Source organism: Lepus europaeus, chromosome 16 (assembly GCF_033115175.1).
Source record: "Lepus europaeus isolate LE1 chromosome 16, mLepTim1.pri, whole genome shotgun sequence".
Classification (NCBI taxonomy): Eukaryota; Metazoa; Chordata; class Mammalia; order Lagomorpha; family Leporidae; genus Lepus; species Lepus europaeus.
The window spans coordinates 87,739,533-87,759,023 of NC_084842.1; the positions used below are offsets into that span (position 1 = coordinate 87,739,533).

General features: G+C 64.7%; 1 protein-coding gene across 1 annotated transcript in view; it reads right to left on the bottom strand.

The window, feature by feature from the left end:
* Positions 1-5,504: 5,504 nt before the first annotated feature.
* JAKMIP1 (janus kinase and microtubule interacting protein 1) overlaps positions 5,505-19,491 on the bottom strand; it is a 68,508-nt gene continuing 54,521 nt past the window's right edge. The window contains exons 16-21 of the mRNA XM_062212670.1: positions 16,864-16,932; positions 15,622-15,699; positions 13,811-14,014; positions 12,465-12,530; positions 6,707-6,782; positions 5,505-5,742 (exon numbers count right to left, since the gene is read on the bottom strand). Of these exons, the coding sequence (XP_062068654.1) occupies positions 6,732-6,782; positions 12,465-12,530; positions 13,811-14,014; positions 15,622-15,699; positions 16,864-16,932 (468 nt within the window). The 3' untranslated portion in view covers positions 5,505-5,742; positions 6,707-6,731. The remainder of the gene's footprint in view (positions 5,743-6,706; positions 6,783-12,464; positions 12,531-13,810; positions 14,015-15,621; positions 15,700-16,863; positions 16,933-19,491) is intronic.

Below are 19,491 nucleotides of genomic sequence, written 5' to 3' on the forward strand. Positions count from 1 at the left end.
GTGGTCACGGCAGCGGCCACTTCTGCCCCAGGGGCCTGGGGCGACGCACCCAGAGGAGGTGACGAGACCAGGGCCAGGCCACCAGCAGGTGCCGAGTGTCCTGCTTCCCGCTTCCTCCCTCCCTGTGGGGGCTCCCGTGGGCTGGACCCAGGTGGAAGCGGCAGGCACGGGGACCTCCGCCCGGCCTGTGTCCCACGGCGCCAGAGACGACACTGCCACGACGCCCCAGGAAGGTCAGGTGCACGGAAGAGCTCGGCCCGTACCTGCTCCTCAGCTGGCACTCCACGTCCTCGCCCGCGGCTGCCCGGGGCTTCTGCTCCGAGGGCTGTGGCTGCTTCCCGGGCAGGGCTCCTTCCGGTGAGCGGCCCCGCTCCCGGCCGCTGTCCTCCTCGTCTTGGAACACCCAACACGTGTGGATCTGCACATTGACTGCGTCAAACCCATCGCCGCTGGGCGCTCTGACCACGTAGCTGAAGCTCTTCTCGCCTCCCCCGTCAGCCACGGGCTCCATCCCGCGGGCCGACGCGGTGGATTCGCAGGCGGACCGGGGACGTGGAGGTGGCCGGGCAGCACAGTGGCCTTGGAGGAGAGCGGCACCGGTGGATTATTCATGAGCAGCAACTCGGGTTCCCTGGCACCAACCCCGTGCAACGTGGCCGAGGGCCTCTCGGTTTACACCCCCCCCCCCCCCCCGCAGAGAAAGCACTTGGAATTCAACGCTCAATAGGCAGAGGAGGAGGAACACCAAGACTTCCGGGCCGGGCGCCCAGAACGTTCTGATTCTCAGCGGTAAATGGCGCTCGGGCCCACCCCACAGTGAACCGAGTCCCACCTCCCTCACCCAAGCCCAGTACCCAGCGTCCTGAGCCCAGCACCCCCCACCCCGAGCCCAGTACCCAGCGTCCTGAGTCCCACCCCAACCTTGAGCCCAGCACCCCCCACCCTGAGCCCCACCTCCCCACCCCAAGCCCAGCACCCCACACCCCGGGTTCCACCTCCCCACCCTGAGCCCTGCACTCCCCACCCCCAGCCCAGCACCCCCCCACCCCGAGCCCAGTACCCAGCATACCGAGTCCCACTCCCAACCCCAAGCCCAGCACCCCACACCCTGAGTCCCACCTCCCCGACTCCAAGCCCAGTACCCAGCATACCGAGTCCCACCCCCTACCCCGAGCCCAGCACTCCCCACCCCAAGCCCAGCACCCCACACCCCGGGTTCCACCTCCCCACCCCAAGTCCCACCTCCCCACCCTGAGCCCTGCACTCCCCACCCCAAGCCCAGCACCCCACACCCCGGGTTCCACCTCCCCACCCCAAGTCCCACCTCCCCACCCTGAGCCCTGCACTCCCCACCCCAAGCCCAGCACCCCGCACCCCGAGTCCCACCTCCCCACCCCACCCCAGCACTCCCCACCCCGAGCCCAGCACATATGTATGGAGGACCCGGAGTTCGCTAGGGTTAGACAAAGGGATTGGGAAGTGATCACTGCCTCGGGGGTCCTCCCACGCCTTGTCTGTCCAATTCTCTGCGTGACCCTGACAGTGAGTGTTCACGTGACCATTATACAGGCGGCAGAGTGGGCACTCTGGAGGCAGCAGAGCCTGGCCAGTCCCCGCAGACGAGGCGGTAAGTGGCACAGTCCGGATTCATATCCGGGTGTGGCTCCAACACCAGAAAGTCCATGTCCCAGCACAGGTGTGGGACATAAAGACCGCAGGCAGGGAGCGCTGTCAGGGGCCCAGAGCAGGGTGCAGGAGGGGAGCCCAGGGCTGAGACCCCAGGAGAAACGAGGAGCCACAGCAGCAGTGGGCAGAGACCCACCGGGGGCAGCAGGACAGGTGAGAGGACGGAGGGGCCGGGTCGGCTGGCCCCATGGGCACACGGAAGGGAACGTGGGGCCCAGGACACAAGATGGTGTGGGCCACGTCCACGCAGGCTCTCAAGGGCTTCGGGGTCCGTCCACAGACACTGGGGAGCCCCCGGGGTAGTCAGAGCCGGAGGTGCCTGGTCACACGTCACTCAGAGCCGGGGCAGTGAGCCGCTGCAGGGCGGCCGGTGCAGGAGCAGGCCAGGGCAGAGTGGCGTCGGACAAACACAAACCGGAAATAAGCGGCTCCACGGCTCCTGTTCAAGACGCAAGAGGAGACGGCCCCCGTCTCTTCCCTTGGAGCATTAGCTGTGGGGAAGTTTCAGTTCTTCCTTCATCCCTGAACCACACTCGGCCCCCAGCATCCAGGACACCCTGGGCACGGGAGCCTGGGTGCTCACTTCTCTGTAAAGTGGGGAGTTTGCACGCAACCCCCACAGACCCTCCTGCAGACGCCAGATCCTGTCCAGATGACGCCTGATGCCTGACAGCAGGCACAGCCTACGCACACGCACTGTGCGGCTCAGGAAACCACATCAAGAAACAAGAGTGGGAGGGCGCACGTGCAGCGGTTAAGCCGCTGTTGAGACGCCCGCTGGTTTCCGGTCCCATTCCCCGCCACCTCCCTGCAAACGCACACCTTGGGAGACAGCAGGAGACGGCTCAGGTACTCAGGTCTCTACCACCCACCCCCCAGGCTGTGTGTGGGGTCCCCGAGGACCTCGAGCCCCTGGAACACAGACGGCAAGGGCCACCCTGCAGCAGGAAGACTGACAGCTGAACAGCATCGCAAGTGGCTGAGAGGTCAGCGGGGCTGCCCAGGAGCCGTTTCTGGGGGAGCAGCCCCGAGGGGAGGTGCGTGCTGCCCCCCTCCCCTGCCAGGTAAGCAGGCGGCCCAGGCTGCAGACCCCAGGCCTGGCCACGTGTCATCAGGCTCTCCTAGGACAGGTAACCAAGGAAATGGAGGGGGCATTGTGGAATGTCAGGTTAAGCTATCCCCTGTGGTACTGCCTTACCCTATGGCGCTGGTTCACGTCCCAGCTGCTCCATTTCCCATCCAGCTCCCATTGGAGCAGGCAGCCGCCCCCCCCCCCCCAAGGTCCCCCAGCCCTCCCCCAGGCACGCCCAGGGCGGGGGCACACTCAGCAGGACCAGGAGCTCAGCGTAGGCTGACTCCAAAGCAGAGCTGGGGAACCTTTTTTCTGCCAAGGGCCATTGGGTATCGATGGCATTCCCGGGCCACACAAAAGGATGAGCTGCTTCTGAGTGACCGAATTTCAGGTCTGGGTGGGGCCGGAGCAGCCGGTTCCCCCGCCCCTGCCCTGAAGGTGGCAGCCCCAGCTGTGCCTTTCCCAGGGTCCAGCATCACACGTGCACTGCACCACACACCGACGGCCAGTGGGAGGCCCGGCGTGGGGGGACCCCATGGGGGACTGACTCGCCCGCTGTGCCCGAGACTTTCCCAGTCTTGAACCAGAAAGCCTCAAAGGCCTGGGCAGAGCGGCCGGGCTTGCCCCGCCCCCACCCCCGCACGTAGTCTCCTGGCCCCTGGCCCCCTCGCCCCGCACAGACGGCACAGTCACAGCACTGGTGCCCCCGACCCACAGGAGACAAAGGTGCAAGGGGGAGAGTGTACCCCACGTCTACCGGCTGCACCGAGGGCCTCCTGGGAGACAGTGGCTGGGGAGTGGTGAGGAAGTGACCGTGGGTGACCACAGGTGACCGTGGGCCGCTTTCACTATGTGACCTGCTCCCTGGGTAGCCACAGGTGCATCACTGGGTGGTAGCCACCAAAGCTCTGGGGGTCGCTGCTCACCTGGGCACAAAGGGCTGTGGATGCAACGTGGCGGTGCTGTGGCCGCCATGGCGCTGGGGCTCCCGGGCGACAGCGGTTGCAACCAGGCTGGCTCCTGGCAGGGCGCTGGCAGCCTGGGGCTGTTGCAGGAGGCACTGGTCCTGCCAGGGACACCAGCAGGGTCACTCCTGTGCTTGTCTGGGGGGCTTCATCCCCCCACACCTGTGCTGTCCACTGGGGTGGGGACCAGGGAGAATGACCCTGGCCCCCAAAGACGGCTCCCACCCACAGGAAGTCAGTGCTGCGTCTCCCCCAGCAGCCTTGGGCACCAAGGCTTGTAGGGGTCCTGCCACGGTGCCCACGGACGACTTCTCATGAGGCATGGCGCAGGAACTGTCACTCCTGCTCCCCCAGAGCTGCCGGCACATCCCCGATGTCACAGCAGGAGTGGCCACACAGGGCTTCAGGGCCAAGGCCACTCCCACCCCCTGCCATCCAAGTGGGAGCGGAGCGGGCAGACCCCGCCCTTCCCCTGTGGACAGGGCAGGGGGCCACACTGCTGCAGGCCCCCACAGGGCACCCGGCACTGTGGGAGGAGAGGGGGTGGGGGGAGGGGTCCTGTTGGCAGGAGTCAGCACAGCTGGGCCTCCGCGGCCCTCGCCGGCCACGTGGTCCTCACTCCCCACCAGTGTCTTGTGTGGTTTTTTTTGCCAAAGACTTCAGTTCACTGATACTTGGTCGTCGCCAGGTGTTGGCAGGTCCCAGGGGCCAGGGTGGCGGGGCGTGGGGCTTGGATTCCAACAAGAACGGGAACTTCCTCTCAGTGGCTCTGCTGTGCGCTGGCCTCCGGGCCTCCCACCTGGCGGGGGTCCCTTCTCCTGCTGGGATCTGGTCTCCTGTGGGGCCCCTGCCTGCCCCACGGCTTCCCTCGACGGCTTGGATTTCTGTCATCTCCGAAGGTTCCACTCATCGGAAAGCGCAGGATTGCTCCTTCCACGCAGGAAACACAGAGCAAGGCGCTGCCCACTGCCCGCGGCGGCCCTGCCGCGTGGACACCGCTGTCCCCCTCCTGCTCGGGGTCAGTCTCTGCTTCTCTGTCTGCTCAGATCCTGGACTGTCACGGTGACAGCAGGAGCCGCCTGCTGCAGCGACAACCTTCCACCCACGGCAGCTCGTCTCCTCCGGGTCTCCTCCTGGACTAGAATTCGGCCAGCTGAGTCCGGCCCTCCATGCTGCCCCCGGTGCCCAACACGGCTCCCGACGCACTCAGGGCCGGCTCCCGGGGCAGCATGAGCGCACCTGGCCCCGGGCCCATGTCACCTCCAGCGTCTCTTGGAGGTGACAACCAAGATGCAGGCGGGGCCTAGGCAGTGGCCACATTGCCATCTCAATCCTCGGTCCACCTGGCCCCAAGGACAGCCATGCTCTGGGCCTCTCGCTGGGTCACACCACAAGAGTGATGGAGCCCTCGCATCTCCCGAGTCCCTGGGGTGGGCAGGGCTCCAGCTCTCGCTCTGGCCACCAGCTGCTGCCGAGCCCGGCTGCACATGGGCTCCCTGGCCGGGCTGATGGGGTTCAGATCACAGGGACACGTGCGAGTCGCCCTGGCAGCCGTTCCTGGGTGGACAGGGCACGGCTCGTGGGGATTTATGTACACAGGGCAGAGAGTGTGTCTGTGCTCAGCGGGACACGCACCGCGGCCGGCGAGGCACGCAGTGCGGGGGACAGGGACAGGGACGCGGGCCCAGCCCCGGTCAGGGCGGCTCTGTGATCCTTGGTTTCTGGTAATTGCACTTAAGTTTCCTGGCGCTCGGTTCTCTGGCCCTGCTCAGGCTCCGGAAGGGACCACTGCTGGGTCACGATCCCCCCGCGGGTCCCTGCCACACGCTCACGGCTTGGGCCGGCTGAACCCAGCGGGCACCCGGCAGGCTTCCCCCTAAGGCTGTCGTCAAATATGCATGAGTTCTCTTTGCAGTTTCTGGACATCGATTGAGGAGCTCGAGTTGCTGTTGGATTTTGGTTTCGGGGGGTTGGGGTCGCCGAAAGGGTTCAGTGCATTCCATAAATTCTTTTTCTGTCCTGTAAGATGAAAAAGCTAACTTGAGATGCTACACAAAACAAGGGTTCCAGTGGCTGGGGGAGCCCCTGGCTCACCTGTCCCCGCCCACGCCGGGGACTGTCCTGATCCCACAGCTGACCTCCTGAGGGACCCTCCCAGGCGATCCTGTCACCTGTCGCCCAGGCCCCAGGTGCCCCCACCTCTGAGCACAGGGGACCTGGTGTAGCTTGTGCTCTGAGACCCGAGGCCATCCCAGAACCCATTCCACAAACACCCCCATCCCAACACTGCAGTACAGAAGGTTCTAGAACAAAGCTCTCACGGCACCAGCCTCAGGGATGCCCAGGAGGACATCGGGCAGGGGCCCGGCCTCAGCACTCAGCCCTGGGTGTCCAGGCTGCTGGCTGGATTCAGGGGGCGGAAGCCTCGAGCCTGGGGCTCCGAGCAGGGACTCAGGCGACAGTGGGTGCCAGGGACACAAGGGCCCCACAGTCACGGCGCGATCAGCTCTCTGGATGCCTTCATTCTGGAAGCTTCTGAGCATGGTCATTGAAACCAGGCCTGGGGGCCAAGGACAGGGGCCAGGGCCGGGCGGCTTTTCACACGGGCTCCCTGTGCGTTCTGCACCCAGGTCACAGTCTGCCTCCTGAGGCCCTCACCCAGCCCCCTCCAGCCTCTGCAGATCCCTGGCTCCCGGGGAGCCCGCTGCTCAGGATCCTACAAAGAGCGCCCTGGGCCACAGAGGGCACCAGCAGCTGAGGCCAACCTGGAAGGAACCTGTGGGGCACCCCAGAAGCCGCGTGGTGGGGGAAGCGGGTGGGCAGCCAGGTCCCTGGTCTGATGTTCGCCAGGAACCCCGGGCAGAAGCTGCCGACCCCAGGAGCCTCACAACCCTCAGGGAGTGGCCGGGGCCGGAGCGGGCGGGAACGCTCCCCTCTCTGGCAGACCCTCCGTCTCTCTCCCCGACAAGGAGCGGATACCAACCTGCATCCCCATCTCGCTGGCGTCGTCAAGGCCACAGAATGAATGCTAGCGAGAAAAACAGAAACAGGAACAGAAACTATAAAATAAGACCAAAAAAAAACGAGGAGAAGAAAGAGAAAAAAGAAGACACGTGTGAGGTGTGGAGCATGGAACTCAGCGCCGGCATCGTACAAGAGCTACGCGACTGACTGCGGGGCCGGGCGGGGGCGGGGGCAGGGCTTCAGGCGCAGGTTCCCCCAGGAGGCCCACGCCAGGCCCACTGCGAGATGGACATCCTGAGCCAGGACTCTCCAGGTGAGATGCAGACACAGCAGGAGGACGGCCGGCGGCTCCCACCAGCAAGGACTGGGGCAGCCGCCACTCAAGGAGCCCCTTCCCTCCTCCCCCCCTGCAGGGCTTTCCTTCCTTGGTGCCCACGGGGAACTGGTGCCCCTAGGAGCCCCTCGGACACCAAAATCCAGACAGCCAAGTCCCTTCTATCAGATGGCACAGTGTCCGCACCCAACCCAGGCCAGGCCTGCTACGTGCACAGGGGTTCAGAGCACAGGACAGAAAAGAGCGAGGCTGGACGCCTTCAGACCCGGGCGTCTCCCGAGGATGCTCCACCTGCACTTGGCGGAACCCCTGCAGGGACAGGGGCCGCACGTGCTGAAAACCTGCTGTGCTGGGGCCACCACTGTGGCACAGGTAAAGCCATCACCTGCAGAGCCAGCATCCCATATGGGCACCGGTTCAAGTCCTGGCTGCGCTATTTCTGACCCAGCTCCCTGCTAATGCACCTGGGAAAGCAGCAGAAGGTGGCCCAAGTGCTTGGGCCCCTGCACTCGCGTGGGAGACCCAGAGGGAGTTCCAGGCTCCTGGCTTCGGCCCAGCCCTGCCCTGGCTGTTGTGGCCATTTGGAGAGTGAACCAGCAGATGGAAGATCAATCTCTCTCTCTCTCTCTCTCTCTCTCTCTCTCTAACTCTTCCTTTCAGATAAGACGAAAAAAACTAAATCTTTAAAATCTCCTGCACCACTTAATTCGTCTACTTAAAATGAAAGAAAGCAGGACCGTAAGGAAGGGACAAATCGTACAGGTCACACAGACAGGGGGCTTGACCACGATCGGCCCTGCTCACGCCGGCACGTGCGATGTTCGCTGACAGATGTCTGAACACGGCCTGGGCTTTGGGGACGATGCTCACCCAGACAGGGCAACAGCTCCCTGTGTCACTGACCAGCAAACCACAGCTGCAGGTGCACTGGGAGTGACGGCCAAAGGGGCCCACAGGGGGAAACTGAGGCCTGTGGAGCGGGGAGGACTCGCCAGGACCACCCAGGGGGCTGTGGCAGGGCAGAGTGTCTGGTCACCGAGCAAGAGACCAGCAGGCCACTGACCATGGCGGCTGCAACCCCGCCCCTCTGTCGCAGGCCCACGGCACCCACAGGGCCGTGCAGGTGACAGGCAGTGTCGTGGGAGGCTCCCGGTCCTACGCCCTGGTCAATGCCTCCGGAGCCCCCTTCGAGGACAGCGGGAAGAGACAGACACTTGTTGTGGGAAGAGTTCAGGGAGCCAGGAGAGGCACCAGAGGTCAGCAGGGGTCCACACCCCACCAGGACGCAGCCCGTGTTGGCTTCTGTGTGCGCCTACCCCACTGATATTTAACCTTTCGGTCCACAAGAACAGTGGTGGCCGTGGGTGAGCCCGTCTCATGTCTGCTCACAAGACTATCTTGGGAGACATCCTGGCCAGAACCCCAGGGCCACACACCCTCTCTGTGCCTGGGCCGAGAACTCCCAAGGCAACCTCCACCTAACGCCATCCTTACGACCACCCCAGGAGGAAGGCGGTCGCAGCCCAGAACCCGGTGGGAAGCCAAGACCTGGACCCCAGGGCTCACCCCAACCCCGTGGCCAGGCCACAGTGGGTCGGCCTGCAGAGCAGTTTGCAAAGCCAATCAGCCTTGTGGTCCCCAGCAGCCCTGGGAGGCTGTGGGGAGGGGCCTCTGGCAGAAGGAGACTCTACAGGTGCACCCAGGGACGGGTGGGAGGACCCAGCCCTGACCCCTGTCCCTCAGCCGTGCCCCCTGCTGCCCCCGAGGGCACCCATGTTGTCTGGGACAGGGAGGCCCTGAAGCTGCAGGCAGCAGTGAGTGGAGGGTGTGGCCGGCACGGAGGAGAGGACCCGCCACCAGCCCAGGTGCAGCCCTGGGGGCCGCCTGTGGCTCTGCCCTCCATCCTCTCCCTGTCTGTTCCCTCTGTCTCTCTCTCTCTCTCTCTCTCTGTCTCTCTCTCCCGTGTTGAGCCCCTCCAGGACAGTGAGGGCCGTCACCCATTTCTGGACAGCCCTGGGGTGTGACTTCTAGTGGCTCAGCCCCAGGCAGCCTCCTCTCCCCCAAGAGCAGCCCGGGCTCAGAACCCAGCAGTGTCCGGACTCCCCAGGGGCTGACTCCACATCGCTCCCTGAGATCTCAGTGGGGCCGACTCCTTGCTGTGCTGGTCACACCCCAGACGGGGCAGAGAGGCCACCCCTGAGCCCACATGGGCCTCCCTCTGCCCCAGGAACACGCCATCGCAGCCTTCCTCTGCCCAGGGACACGCCATCACCGCCTCCCTCTGCCCCGTGGACATGTCGTCATGGCCTCCCTCTGCCCAGGGACACGCCATTACCGCCTCCCTCTGCCCCGTGGACATGTCATCATGGCCTCCCTCTGCCCCGTGGACATGTCGTCATGGCCTCCCTCTGCCCAGGGACACGCCATCACCGCCTCCCTCTGCCCCGTGGACATGTCGTCATGGCCTCCCTCTGCCCAGGGACACGCCATCACAGCCTCCCTCTGCCCCGTGGACATGTCATCATGGCCTCCCTCTGCCCCGTGGACACATCGTCATGGCCTCCCTCTGCCCCGTGGACATGTCATCACGGCCTCCCTCTGCCCCGTGGACATGTCATCATGGCCTCCCTCTGCCCCATGGACATGTCGTCATGGCCTCCCTCTGCCCCGTGGACACGTCGTCATGGCCTCCCTCTGCCCCGTGGACACGTCGTCATGGCCTCCCTCTGCCCCGTGGACATGTCGTCATGGCCTCCCTCTGCCCTGTGGACATGTCGTCACCGCCTCCCTCTGCCCCGTGGACACGCCATCACCGCCTCCCTCTGCCCTGTGGACATGTCGTCATGGCCTCCCTCTGCCCAGGGACACGCCATCACCGCCTCCCTCTGCCCCGTGGACATGTCATCATGGCCTCCCTCTGCCCCGTGGACACGTCATCATGGCCTCCCTCTGCCCCGTGGACATGTCATCACAGCCTCCCTCTGCCCCGTGGACATGTCATCACAGCCTCCCTCTGCCCCGTGGACATGTCGTCATGGCCTCCCTCTGCCCAGGGACACGCCATCACCGCCTCCCTCTGCCCCGTGGACATGTCATCACAGCCTCCCTCTGCCCCGTGGACACGTCGTCATGGCCTCCCTCTGCCCCGTGGACACGCCATCGCAGCCTCCCTCTGCCCCGTGGACACGTCGTCACGGCCTCCCTCTGCCCCGTGGACATGTCGTCATGGCCTTCCTCTGCCCCGTGGACATGTCATCATGGCCTCCCTCTGCCCCGTGGACACGTCATCATGGCCTCCCTCTGCCCCGTGGACATGTCATCACAGCCTCCCTCTGCCCCGTGGACATGTCATCACAGCCTCCCTCTGCCCCGTGGACATGTCGTCATGGCCTCCCTCTGCCCAGGGACACGCCATCACCGCCTCCCTCTGCCCCGTGGACATGTCATCACAGCCTCCCTCTGCCCCGTGGACACGTCGTCATGGCCTCCCTCTGCCCCGTGGACATGTCATCACAGCCTCCCTCTGCCCCGTGGACATGTCGTCATGGCCTCCCTCTGCCCAGGGACACGCCATCACCGCCTCCCTCTGCCCCGTGGACATGTCATCACAGCCTCCCTCTGCCCCGTGGACACGTCGTCATGGCCTCCCTCTGCCCCGTGGACACGCCATCGCAGCCTCCCTCTGCCCCGTGGACACGTCGTCACGGCCTCCCTCTGCCCCGTGGACATGTCGTCATGGCCTCCCTCTGCCCAGGGACATGCCATCGCAGCCTTCCTCTGCCCCGTGGACACGTCGTCATGGCCTCCCTCTGCCCCGTGGACACGTCGTCATGGCCTCCCTCTGCCCCGTGGACATGTCATCATGGCCTCCCTCTGCCCAGGGACATGCCATCGCAGCCTTCCTCTGCCCCGTGGACACGTCGTCATGGCCTCCCTCTGCCCCGTGGACACGTCGTCATGGCCTCCCTCTGCCCCGTGGACATGTCGTCATGGCCTCCCTCTGCCCAGGGACACGCCATCGCAGCCTTCCTCTGCCCCGTGGACACGTTGTCATGGCCTCCCTCTGCCCCGTGGACATGTCGTCATGGCCTCCCTCTGCCCCGTGGACACGCCATCACCGCCTCCCGCTGCCCAGGGACACACCATTGGGGTGCTGCCCTGCCCTCTCTCCGATCGTGTCCTGTGCAGACGGCCCACGCAGCCCTGCTCCATCTTGGATGAAGACAGGAAGAAAACTCGGTCCCGTGCTCGGGGACTCACGGTCAGCTGTGCACGGTCAGCCATGGGACAGGAAGCACCAGCACCACGGCAAAGCGCTCTGCGTGGCAGGCCCTGAGCACACCCATGGAGTCCCCGGCTGTCCCCTCCCAGCTGTGGGACAGGGACACATGTCCTACCCCGCCTCAGCCGGGGCTTCCTCACCTCCCGTGGCCCTGACGGCTGAGGGCTCCGTGGGCTGGGAAAGAGCACGTACGAGCGCGCGGGCGGCCCGGGAGGAACCCCAAGTGCGGGGCCGGGGTGCCCGTGCATGGGGGCGGCCGGCCTCCTTTACCTCCTTTGTCTTCCGAAAAGGGCGCCTTGTGCTTTCTAGTGAAGTGCAGGGATCAGGGGAGCTTTTGTGGAAGAAGACACACGCACAGGCGCACACACATACACACACACCTCATACACACATCTCACATGAACACATGTGCGCACGTCTCACGCACTCCCATGTGCAGTCTCTCAGCACACATATGCACAGATGCTCATAGGGGCACGTCTCATACACACACGTGTGCACACGCATCACACATGTCCACACACGTCTCACACGTGCTCTCCCACGACCACACATGCTCACGTGTGCACATGCATCTCACGTGCACCCACATGCTCACACGCATGCTTGCACATACACGTCACACACACATGAACACATGTCTCCCACAAGGCTCACATGCACACACATTTCACACACATGTCACACATGCTGTCAGGTGCCGTCTCACACACGCACACGCTCATGCCTACACTGCAGAGCCATGGAGAAGCAGCATCGGTATCAGAGGTATTGAGGGAGGTGTTGTGTCTGGGGAGGGGGAGAGGAGGGAGGGCTGGAGACGGGGTCTCTTCTGGACATCATGGAACCAGCAGGGAGAGACCCACACTAACGTCTCATGGGCAGAACCCAGACAGCCCCAGCTTTAACCGGCACCCAGCACCCGGTACCCAGCACCCAGTACCCGGCACCTGGTACTCAGCATCCAGCACCCAGTACCCAGCACCTAGCACTTGGCACCAGCACCTGGCACCCAGTACCCAACACCCAGCACTTGGCACCAGCACCCAGCACCTGGCACCTGGAGCCCAGCACCAGTACTCAGCACCCAGCACCAGCACCCAGTACTCAGCAGCCAGCACCCAGCACCAGCACTAGCACCAGCACCCAGCACCCAGCTACCTTTTCCTCCAGTTCCTTCAGGTGCCGCTTCTGCAGCTCGAGTTTGTCCTCCAGCTCTCGGATTCTCTGAAACACAGCGAGTCGCACGTCAGCCAAGGCAGCTGATGCCCTCGGCCGGGACGCAGCCAGGAGCCCATCCCGAGGGCGCGGCCCGTTGAGGCCCCGCCCCCAGGTCACCGCTCCCCGAGAGGCTCCCTGTTCTGCTTCCCTCACCAAGGTGGGCCTTGCCTGTTCCTGACGTTCTTGGAGCTAGAATCACGAAGTGCTCACTCTGAAGAGGAAACCTTCGGACACGCTATTGTGCAGCCTGGACGGAACACCAGGCGCGCCGCGCAGGCTGGTGAAAGACCCCGGTGCCACGTGAGTCAGTCACGTGCTTTATCCCCTGTTAACTACCTGGAGCCTGAGCGCTGCAGGTGGGAGGGGAGGGCGGGTGACAGCCATGCCTCCAGCACCCACGCCACCCCCAGCCCTGTGCCACAGTCCCACTTAGCACCAGGCACCAGGATGGCCTCCACCCCGCCTGCTGGGGATGGCTGGTCACTGCTCTTGGCATGTCGGCCCTGCTCTGCGGGCTCAGCGGCCACTCCTCCCCCGGGGAGGCACCGACCCCTGCCGGGGCCCGGTGTAGTTTGCCAGATGCACAGGATGGGAAGGGAGTTCCAGGCAGAGGGAACGGGGTGTGCAGGGGCCACGAAGCCCACTTGGGTGTTTCTAACATCACCCATGAGCTGTAACTCATCATGCCGGGAGACATCACTAATCAGAAGTTAAACATTGGCCTGCTACAGACTGAAGACTTGTGAGTCCCGCCTGCAGGGCCGAAGACAAGAGCCTGTGGGCCTTGTGTGCCCTGCAGGCCCCACATCCCCACCCCTGCCCTACGATGTTGAGTTAACGCTCCGAGCCTCAGTATTCTCGTCCAGAAAACGGGCACCCTATTGCCCAGCCACACGGGCCGCACGAGATGAAGCAGCCACTGCCCACCTCTCCTGCCCTGTGGTCCGGAGCCTTGGATCCGGCTCCCTCTGTGCCCGGTGGCACATGAAACCCACAGGAGACCCCGGATCGTGGAGTACACCGGGGCTTTCCGAGGCACACCCGGCCCAGCGTCCAGGTCCCATCCGCAGATCAAGGGCTCCCCCAGCGCCTCCTGACCATGCAACAGGAGGGGGCGCTGGAGAGCGGGCCAGGGAGTGCAGTGCAGAGCCAGGCCGGCCGTGCACCACGCCCATCGCCCCTGCTGGGTTGCGATGACATCCCCGCCAGGCTGGCCAGCTGTCCCGTGCACGCCCAGTACGCCGAGACAATGCTCCGAGGGGGCACCGTGAGCGCGCCCGCCTCACCTGCTGGGCCTGCTGCAGCAGCTCCATGCGCTCCCGCAGGATCTGGCTGTCGAACTCGCGGCTCTGCCGCAGGATCTGCCGGCGCACCTTCTCCACGGCCGCCTGCAGGTCCTCCCGCTGGCCCGGGCTCAGCGCTTCGCTGGCCCTGCGCGCCGGCTCCTGCTGCAGCGCCGTGTACAGTGTGGCCTCCAGGTCCTGGATTTTCTGCGCGGCCCAAATGACACAGACAGCTGAGGTCACCCCGGGGGCCCGGGATCGTCAGGAGGCGATGTGGGATGTGCAGGGGCCAGGCAGGGCGCCCAGCACCACAGGAAGTGGGCGGCGGACCAGCAGGCACCGCTGAGAACCTGCCTTGCTTCCTTCAACCACACAGGCAAGGAGGCATCACCTTCCCTGCAAGAGTGGCTCAGAGGCTGGCGCCGTGGCTTAACAGGCTAATCCTCCGCCTTGCGGCGCCGGCACACCAGGTTCTAGTCCCGGTTGGGGCACCGGATTCTGTCCCAGTTGCTCCTCTTCCAGTCTAGCTCTCTGCTGTGGCCTGGGAAGGCAGTGCAGGATGGCCCAAGTGCTTGGGCCCTGCACCTGCATGGGAGACCAGGAGAAGCACCTGGCTCCTGGCTTTGGATCAGCGCGGTGCGCCAGCCGCAGCGCCCCAGCCGCGGCGACCATTGGAGGGTGAACCAACGCAAAGGAAGACCTTTCTCTCTGTCTCTCTTTATCACTGTCCACTCTGCCTGTCCAAAAAAAAAAAAAAAAAAAAAAAAAAAGCGGCTCAGAGAGGTCAGAGGTGAGCAGCTTGTTTGACCTTTGCCTTCCAGGTCATTCTCCAACGTGTTGTTTCTGACTGCAGCTGTAACCCAGGCTAAGAGAGACAATGCGCCCAAGAGCCTCTTTTTAGGCGCAAACCCAATGTGTTTTCTTTCTTTCTTCCTTTTTTTTAGATTTATCCACATCTCATCTGAAAGGCAGAGAGACAGAGGTCTTCCATCTGCCGGTTCACTCCCCAGATGCTCACAACACCTGGGGGCTGGGCCAGGCTGAAGCCACGAGCCCGGAACTCAATCCAGCTCTCTCAGGGGAGGTGGCAGGGGCCCAGGTACTGGAGCCATCACTGCTGCGTTCCAGGGTGCACCCCAGCAGGAAGCTGGAATGCAAACTGGGCAACTCCGAGACGAGGCGCTGGCGTCCCAGTGGGCAACCGAACCACAGCCCCAAGCACCCGCTCTCGGGCAATGGTTTTTAACTCCCGGTGCCCAGGGCAGAGGCCTGCCCAAGGCCAGGCATGCTGCACCAGCTCTGCCTCCAGGGAGTGGTGCGGCACTCAATCCTCTCCACCCAACTCCGCCCCCGACCCGGGTGCCTGGAGCACTGGGCATTGAGTGCGAGGGACGTTGGCCCTGCACGTCGTCCCATTTGGCCCCACCAGGAAGCCCAGAGCCCAGCTGGCGACTCCAACCTTCCCTTTGCTTGTGTCAGCTCTTTGTCCTATGGAGGAAATCCCACCTTAGGGTTTTAACAGACCAATAAATCCACATCCGGAGACGTGTAAGATGCTTGTTCACCCCCAGTGACAGCTGATTTAATGAACAAGTTCAAAGAGGCCATCACGGTGGCTCTGACCAATTTGGAAAACCATGCTTAACGTGGACCAAGTGGCCACACGTATGGCAACAGGGTCATGCACGCCGGTGGGCTGCTCCCAGGCCAGTAGACGGGCCCTCGACACGTGGTCCCAGCCCCCATGGGAAAACCAGTTGCTAATGTAAACCCTAAAGAGCCAAAGTGTCAATCAAACCCACTTCTGGTCCTACCAGGTAAGCCTGGTCAAGGGCTTGCTTCCTGTAGTCGAGTTCCTCCTCCAGGTAGCCCTTCTGCCTGCTGAACAGGTCCTGAAAGACAGGCGGAGCAGGACCAGGGCGGGGTCAGGTGGAGAAGCCCCCACTCATCCCTCTCGCAGAATCAGAGATGTTCGCGGGCGAGGGGCCATGGTCCTCCCAGCGTGCCCCACACCTGGCTGTCCTCGGGCACCTTGGTCAAGGCTCTCTGGAGCTGTGGGGTGCCCGACCACGCCAAAACAAGACCTGGGTCTTAAGCCTAAACTTCAGGGGTCTTCCCAGGTTGCCAAGGCCCCGCTGGTGGCCCTGACGCTGTCTCAGTGGCTGCCAGTGTGTTCTTCCTCCTGCCGAGCCGCCTCACCCTGCTCCTGCCAGGTCCCACAAAAACCCTCCATGCCCTGATCCCCCTGGTGAATAACCACCACCAGGCACCCGAGGTGCCAAGCCTGGGAGAAACTGGGGTGGAAGTGGCTGGCATCAACGTGGAGTCGCTTTTTGAAGTCTCAACCAAAAACCAGACGGATAAAGTGGGGATGTTATGTGGGAGGGATCTCAGGTAGGTGCGCCCAACAGCGAGAGCCGCCCTCAGAGGCCACCGCAGCGTCACACACAGGTGCAGCCAGGACGCCTGCCCGGCAGCCGCCTGCTCGAGCCAGGGCTGGCGCCACCCTTGTCATCACCCCCCGCAGCCCAGAACCACTACTTCCAAATCGATCAGCGAGCATCCTCCTCCCCCACCTTGAAACACTTCTTCCTGCCTCCACCTGCTTAGATTGGCCCACGGCTTCCTGCCTGCGGCGATGCGCTCCCGGCCCTTCCTCCTGGCCACCGCTCTGTTGCTGGTTAGGGAGACCGTGGCCACGGACCTGGCACCTCTCCCTGCAGCCCAACCAGGCCCAGGTCACTGAGGACAAAACCAGGTTCCTGGGCCTGCAGAATCCAGCCCTGCCTGCTGCCTCCTTAGCCACTGGGCCCCGTGCCCTGTGACCAGGCTGCCCTGCGGCCGGCTGTCCAGACCTCCTCGGCCTGCACTGGCGTGCGCTGTGAGCCTGGGACCCAGCGGATCGTGTCACGTGAATAGTGAATGAGTGAAGGAACATGTGAATGGAGACAAACACAGAGAATTAACGCAAACAAACCGGCAGGAAAAGGCAAGCCTTCCCTGAGAGCCTCGCCCAGCTCTTCCCGCCCCGCCCCCCAGGAGGCTGCACCTGTTACCTTTTCCTTCTCCAGGTCCAGCATCTTCTGGGTCAGGGCCGCCTCAGTTCCCTCGATTTGCTTCAGCCACTAGAAAACAGGGGGCCAGGGCAGAGTGAGCGGCGGTCCCCGAGGGGCACCGGGACTTCACAGCCGAGCACACGTCACAGCTTCGTCCACGGCAGGCGCTGGCTCAGCGATGGATGGAGTCACGGACAGACACACGCAGGTGGCTGTGGTTGTGTGTGTGCGGGTCAGGCCTGTGTGCCCAGGGCACACACACACGTGGCCTGGGAGCGTGGGAGGCTGTGAGTGTGTGTGTTAGGAGCTGACAGCACCAGGGACCTCCTGGTGTTGAAGGTGTCACCCACGGCTCCTTCTCTGACCCCCCCATGGCGCAGGCCGCAGGTAAGCACACGGAGGCTGAGCCGAGTTCCCTGCCCAAGGTCACGTGGGCGGGAAACCCAGCCTGTGGGACTGCACAGGCGCCACCTGCACCCAGCCGGCACCAGTGTGTGAGTGGCCCAGGTGAGCACGGTGTGCAGGCCAATGAGAGGCCAGAGGGTGCAGCACGCAAGGGGCGGGGCTGTGCAGGTGAGACTCAGGTGGGGGCTGTGCACCTGGCTGGCAGGTGAGGGCTAGGGGTGGGTGAGGCTTCCTTCTGGGGTGGGTGAGGCTCAGGAACATGGTGGGGGCTGTACACCTGGCTGGCAGGTGAGGCTCAGGCACATGGTGGGGGCTGTACACCTGGCTGGCAGGTGAGGACCGGGAGTGGTCGCCTCCTTCTGGGGCAGGTGCTGAGGCCAGTACAGGGATGGGCTGTCTCTATGAGCAGCACTTCTGACAGACTGGGGAGGAGATCGATGTCTCAGACCCTGGCTGCGGGAGGGGCCCCCGGTGGGGCAGTGTGGTGATGGCACAAAAGAGGGGCTGCCCCCACCTCCTAACGTAAAGCAGCACAGCCTGGCCCTGGGCTCCGACCCCATCCCCCCAGCTCCTGGCCCCCGCTGACGGCCCCACAGCCTGGCCCTGGGCTCCGACCCCATCCCCCCAGCTACTGGCCCCCGCTGACGGCCCCACAGCCTGGCCCTGGGCTCCAACCCCATCCCCCCAGCTCCTGGCCTCTGCTGACAGCCCCACAGCCTGGCCCTGGGCTCCGACCCCATCCCCCAGCTACTGGCCCCTGCTGACGGCCCCACAGCCTGGCCCTGGGCTCTGACCCCATCCCCCCAGCTCCTGGCCTCTGCTGACGGCCCCACAGCCTGGCCCTGGGCTCTGACCCCATCCCCCCAGCTCCTGGCCCCTGCTGACAGCCCCACAGCCTGGCCCTGGGCTCCGACCCCATCCTCCCAGCTCCTGGCCTCTGCTGACAGCCCCACAGCCTGGCCCTGGACTCCGACCACCCATCCCCCCAGCTCCTGGCCCCCGCTGACAGCCCCACAGCCTGGCCCTGGGCTCTGACCCCATCCCCCCAGCTCCTGGCCTCTGCTGACGGCCCCACAGCCTGGCCCTGGGCTCTGACCCCATCCCCCCAGCTCCTGGCCCCCGCTGACAGCCCCACAGCCTGGCCCTGGGCTCTGACCCCATCCCCCCAGCTACTGGCCCCTGCTGACGGCCCCACAGCCTGGCCCTGGGCTCCGACCCCATCCCCCCAGCTCCTGGCCTCTGCTGACGGCCCCACAGCCTGGCTCTGGGCTCTGACCCCATCCCCCCAGCTCCTGGCCTCTGCTGACGGCCCCACAGCCTGGCTCTGGGCTCTGACCCCATCCTCCCAGCTCCTGGCCTCTGCTGATCTGTCCCTCTTGTTCTGTCTCCCAGGGAGGTCCCTCCCTTCCCTACTCTCTCACCCTGATCCCCACCACCACCCCACCCCCGTGTACCTGCCGCCTCTAGCCCAGCACAAGGCCTGGCACACATCTGTGGCATGAAGGGGGTATGAGAGCATTGGTGTGTGGCATGGGTGTGGGGAGCTCTCTGGAGAGAACAAGAACTGGTAGAGCTGTGGCCCCCCAGGCTCGCCCCAGAGCGGCCCCTGAGCCAGCTGTGGCCCCCCAGGCTCGCCCCAGAGCGGCCCCTGAGCCAGCTGTGGCCCCTCAGGCTCGCCCCAGGGCGGCCCCTGAGCCATCTGTGGCCCCTCAGGCTCGCCCCAGGGAGGCCCCCGAGCCAGCAGCTGCAGGTACCAGCGGCACCTCCTTCCGCGTAGCCAAGAGAGGGCGTGCGGCTCGGAGCAGCTAAGCCCGCTTCTCTCTGATGGGAGGGTAAGCGCTTTCCATGTTGAAGATCCTGATGCGGTCCGCACAGTGACCACGATTCAAGTGGAGGGAACTTCGCCAATCAGGAGAGCCGAAAGCTTTGGCCGTGGAGGCAGGGAGGTGTGCGTGCCACACATGCCGAGGGAAAGCCGAGTCCTCCCCAGCAGCCGGGAGAGGGACGCGAGGGCCGAGCGCGCGCGGTCTGCGTGCCAGAGCCAGGTCCCGCGTCCACCCGCAGAGTCCAGCAGGCACTCGAGCCCACGCCCTCCCAGGAGAAACCCGATGCTCTCGGTTCTGCTCCCCGCCTAGGAGGGAGCGGTCCTGGGATGGGGGAGGGGACGCTGAGTGCCCTCTCTGAGTGGCAGCTGCCGGGCAGGGGCCTCTGGGCCAGTCACAG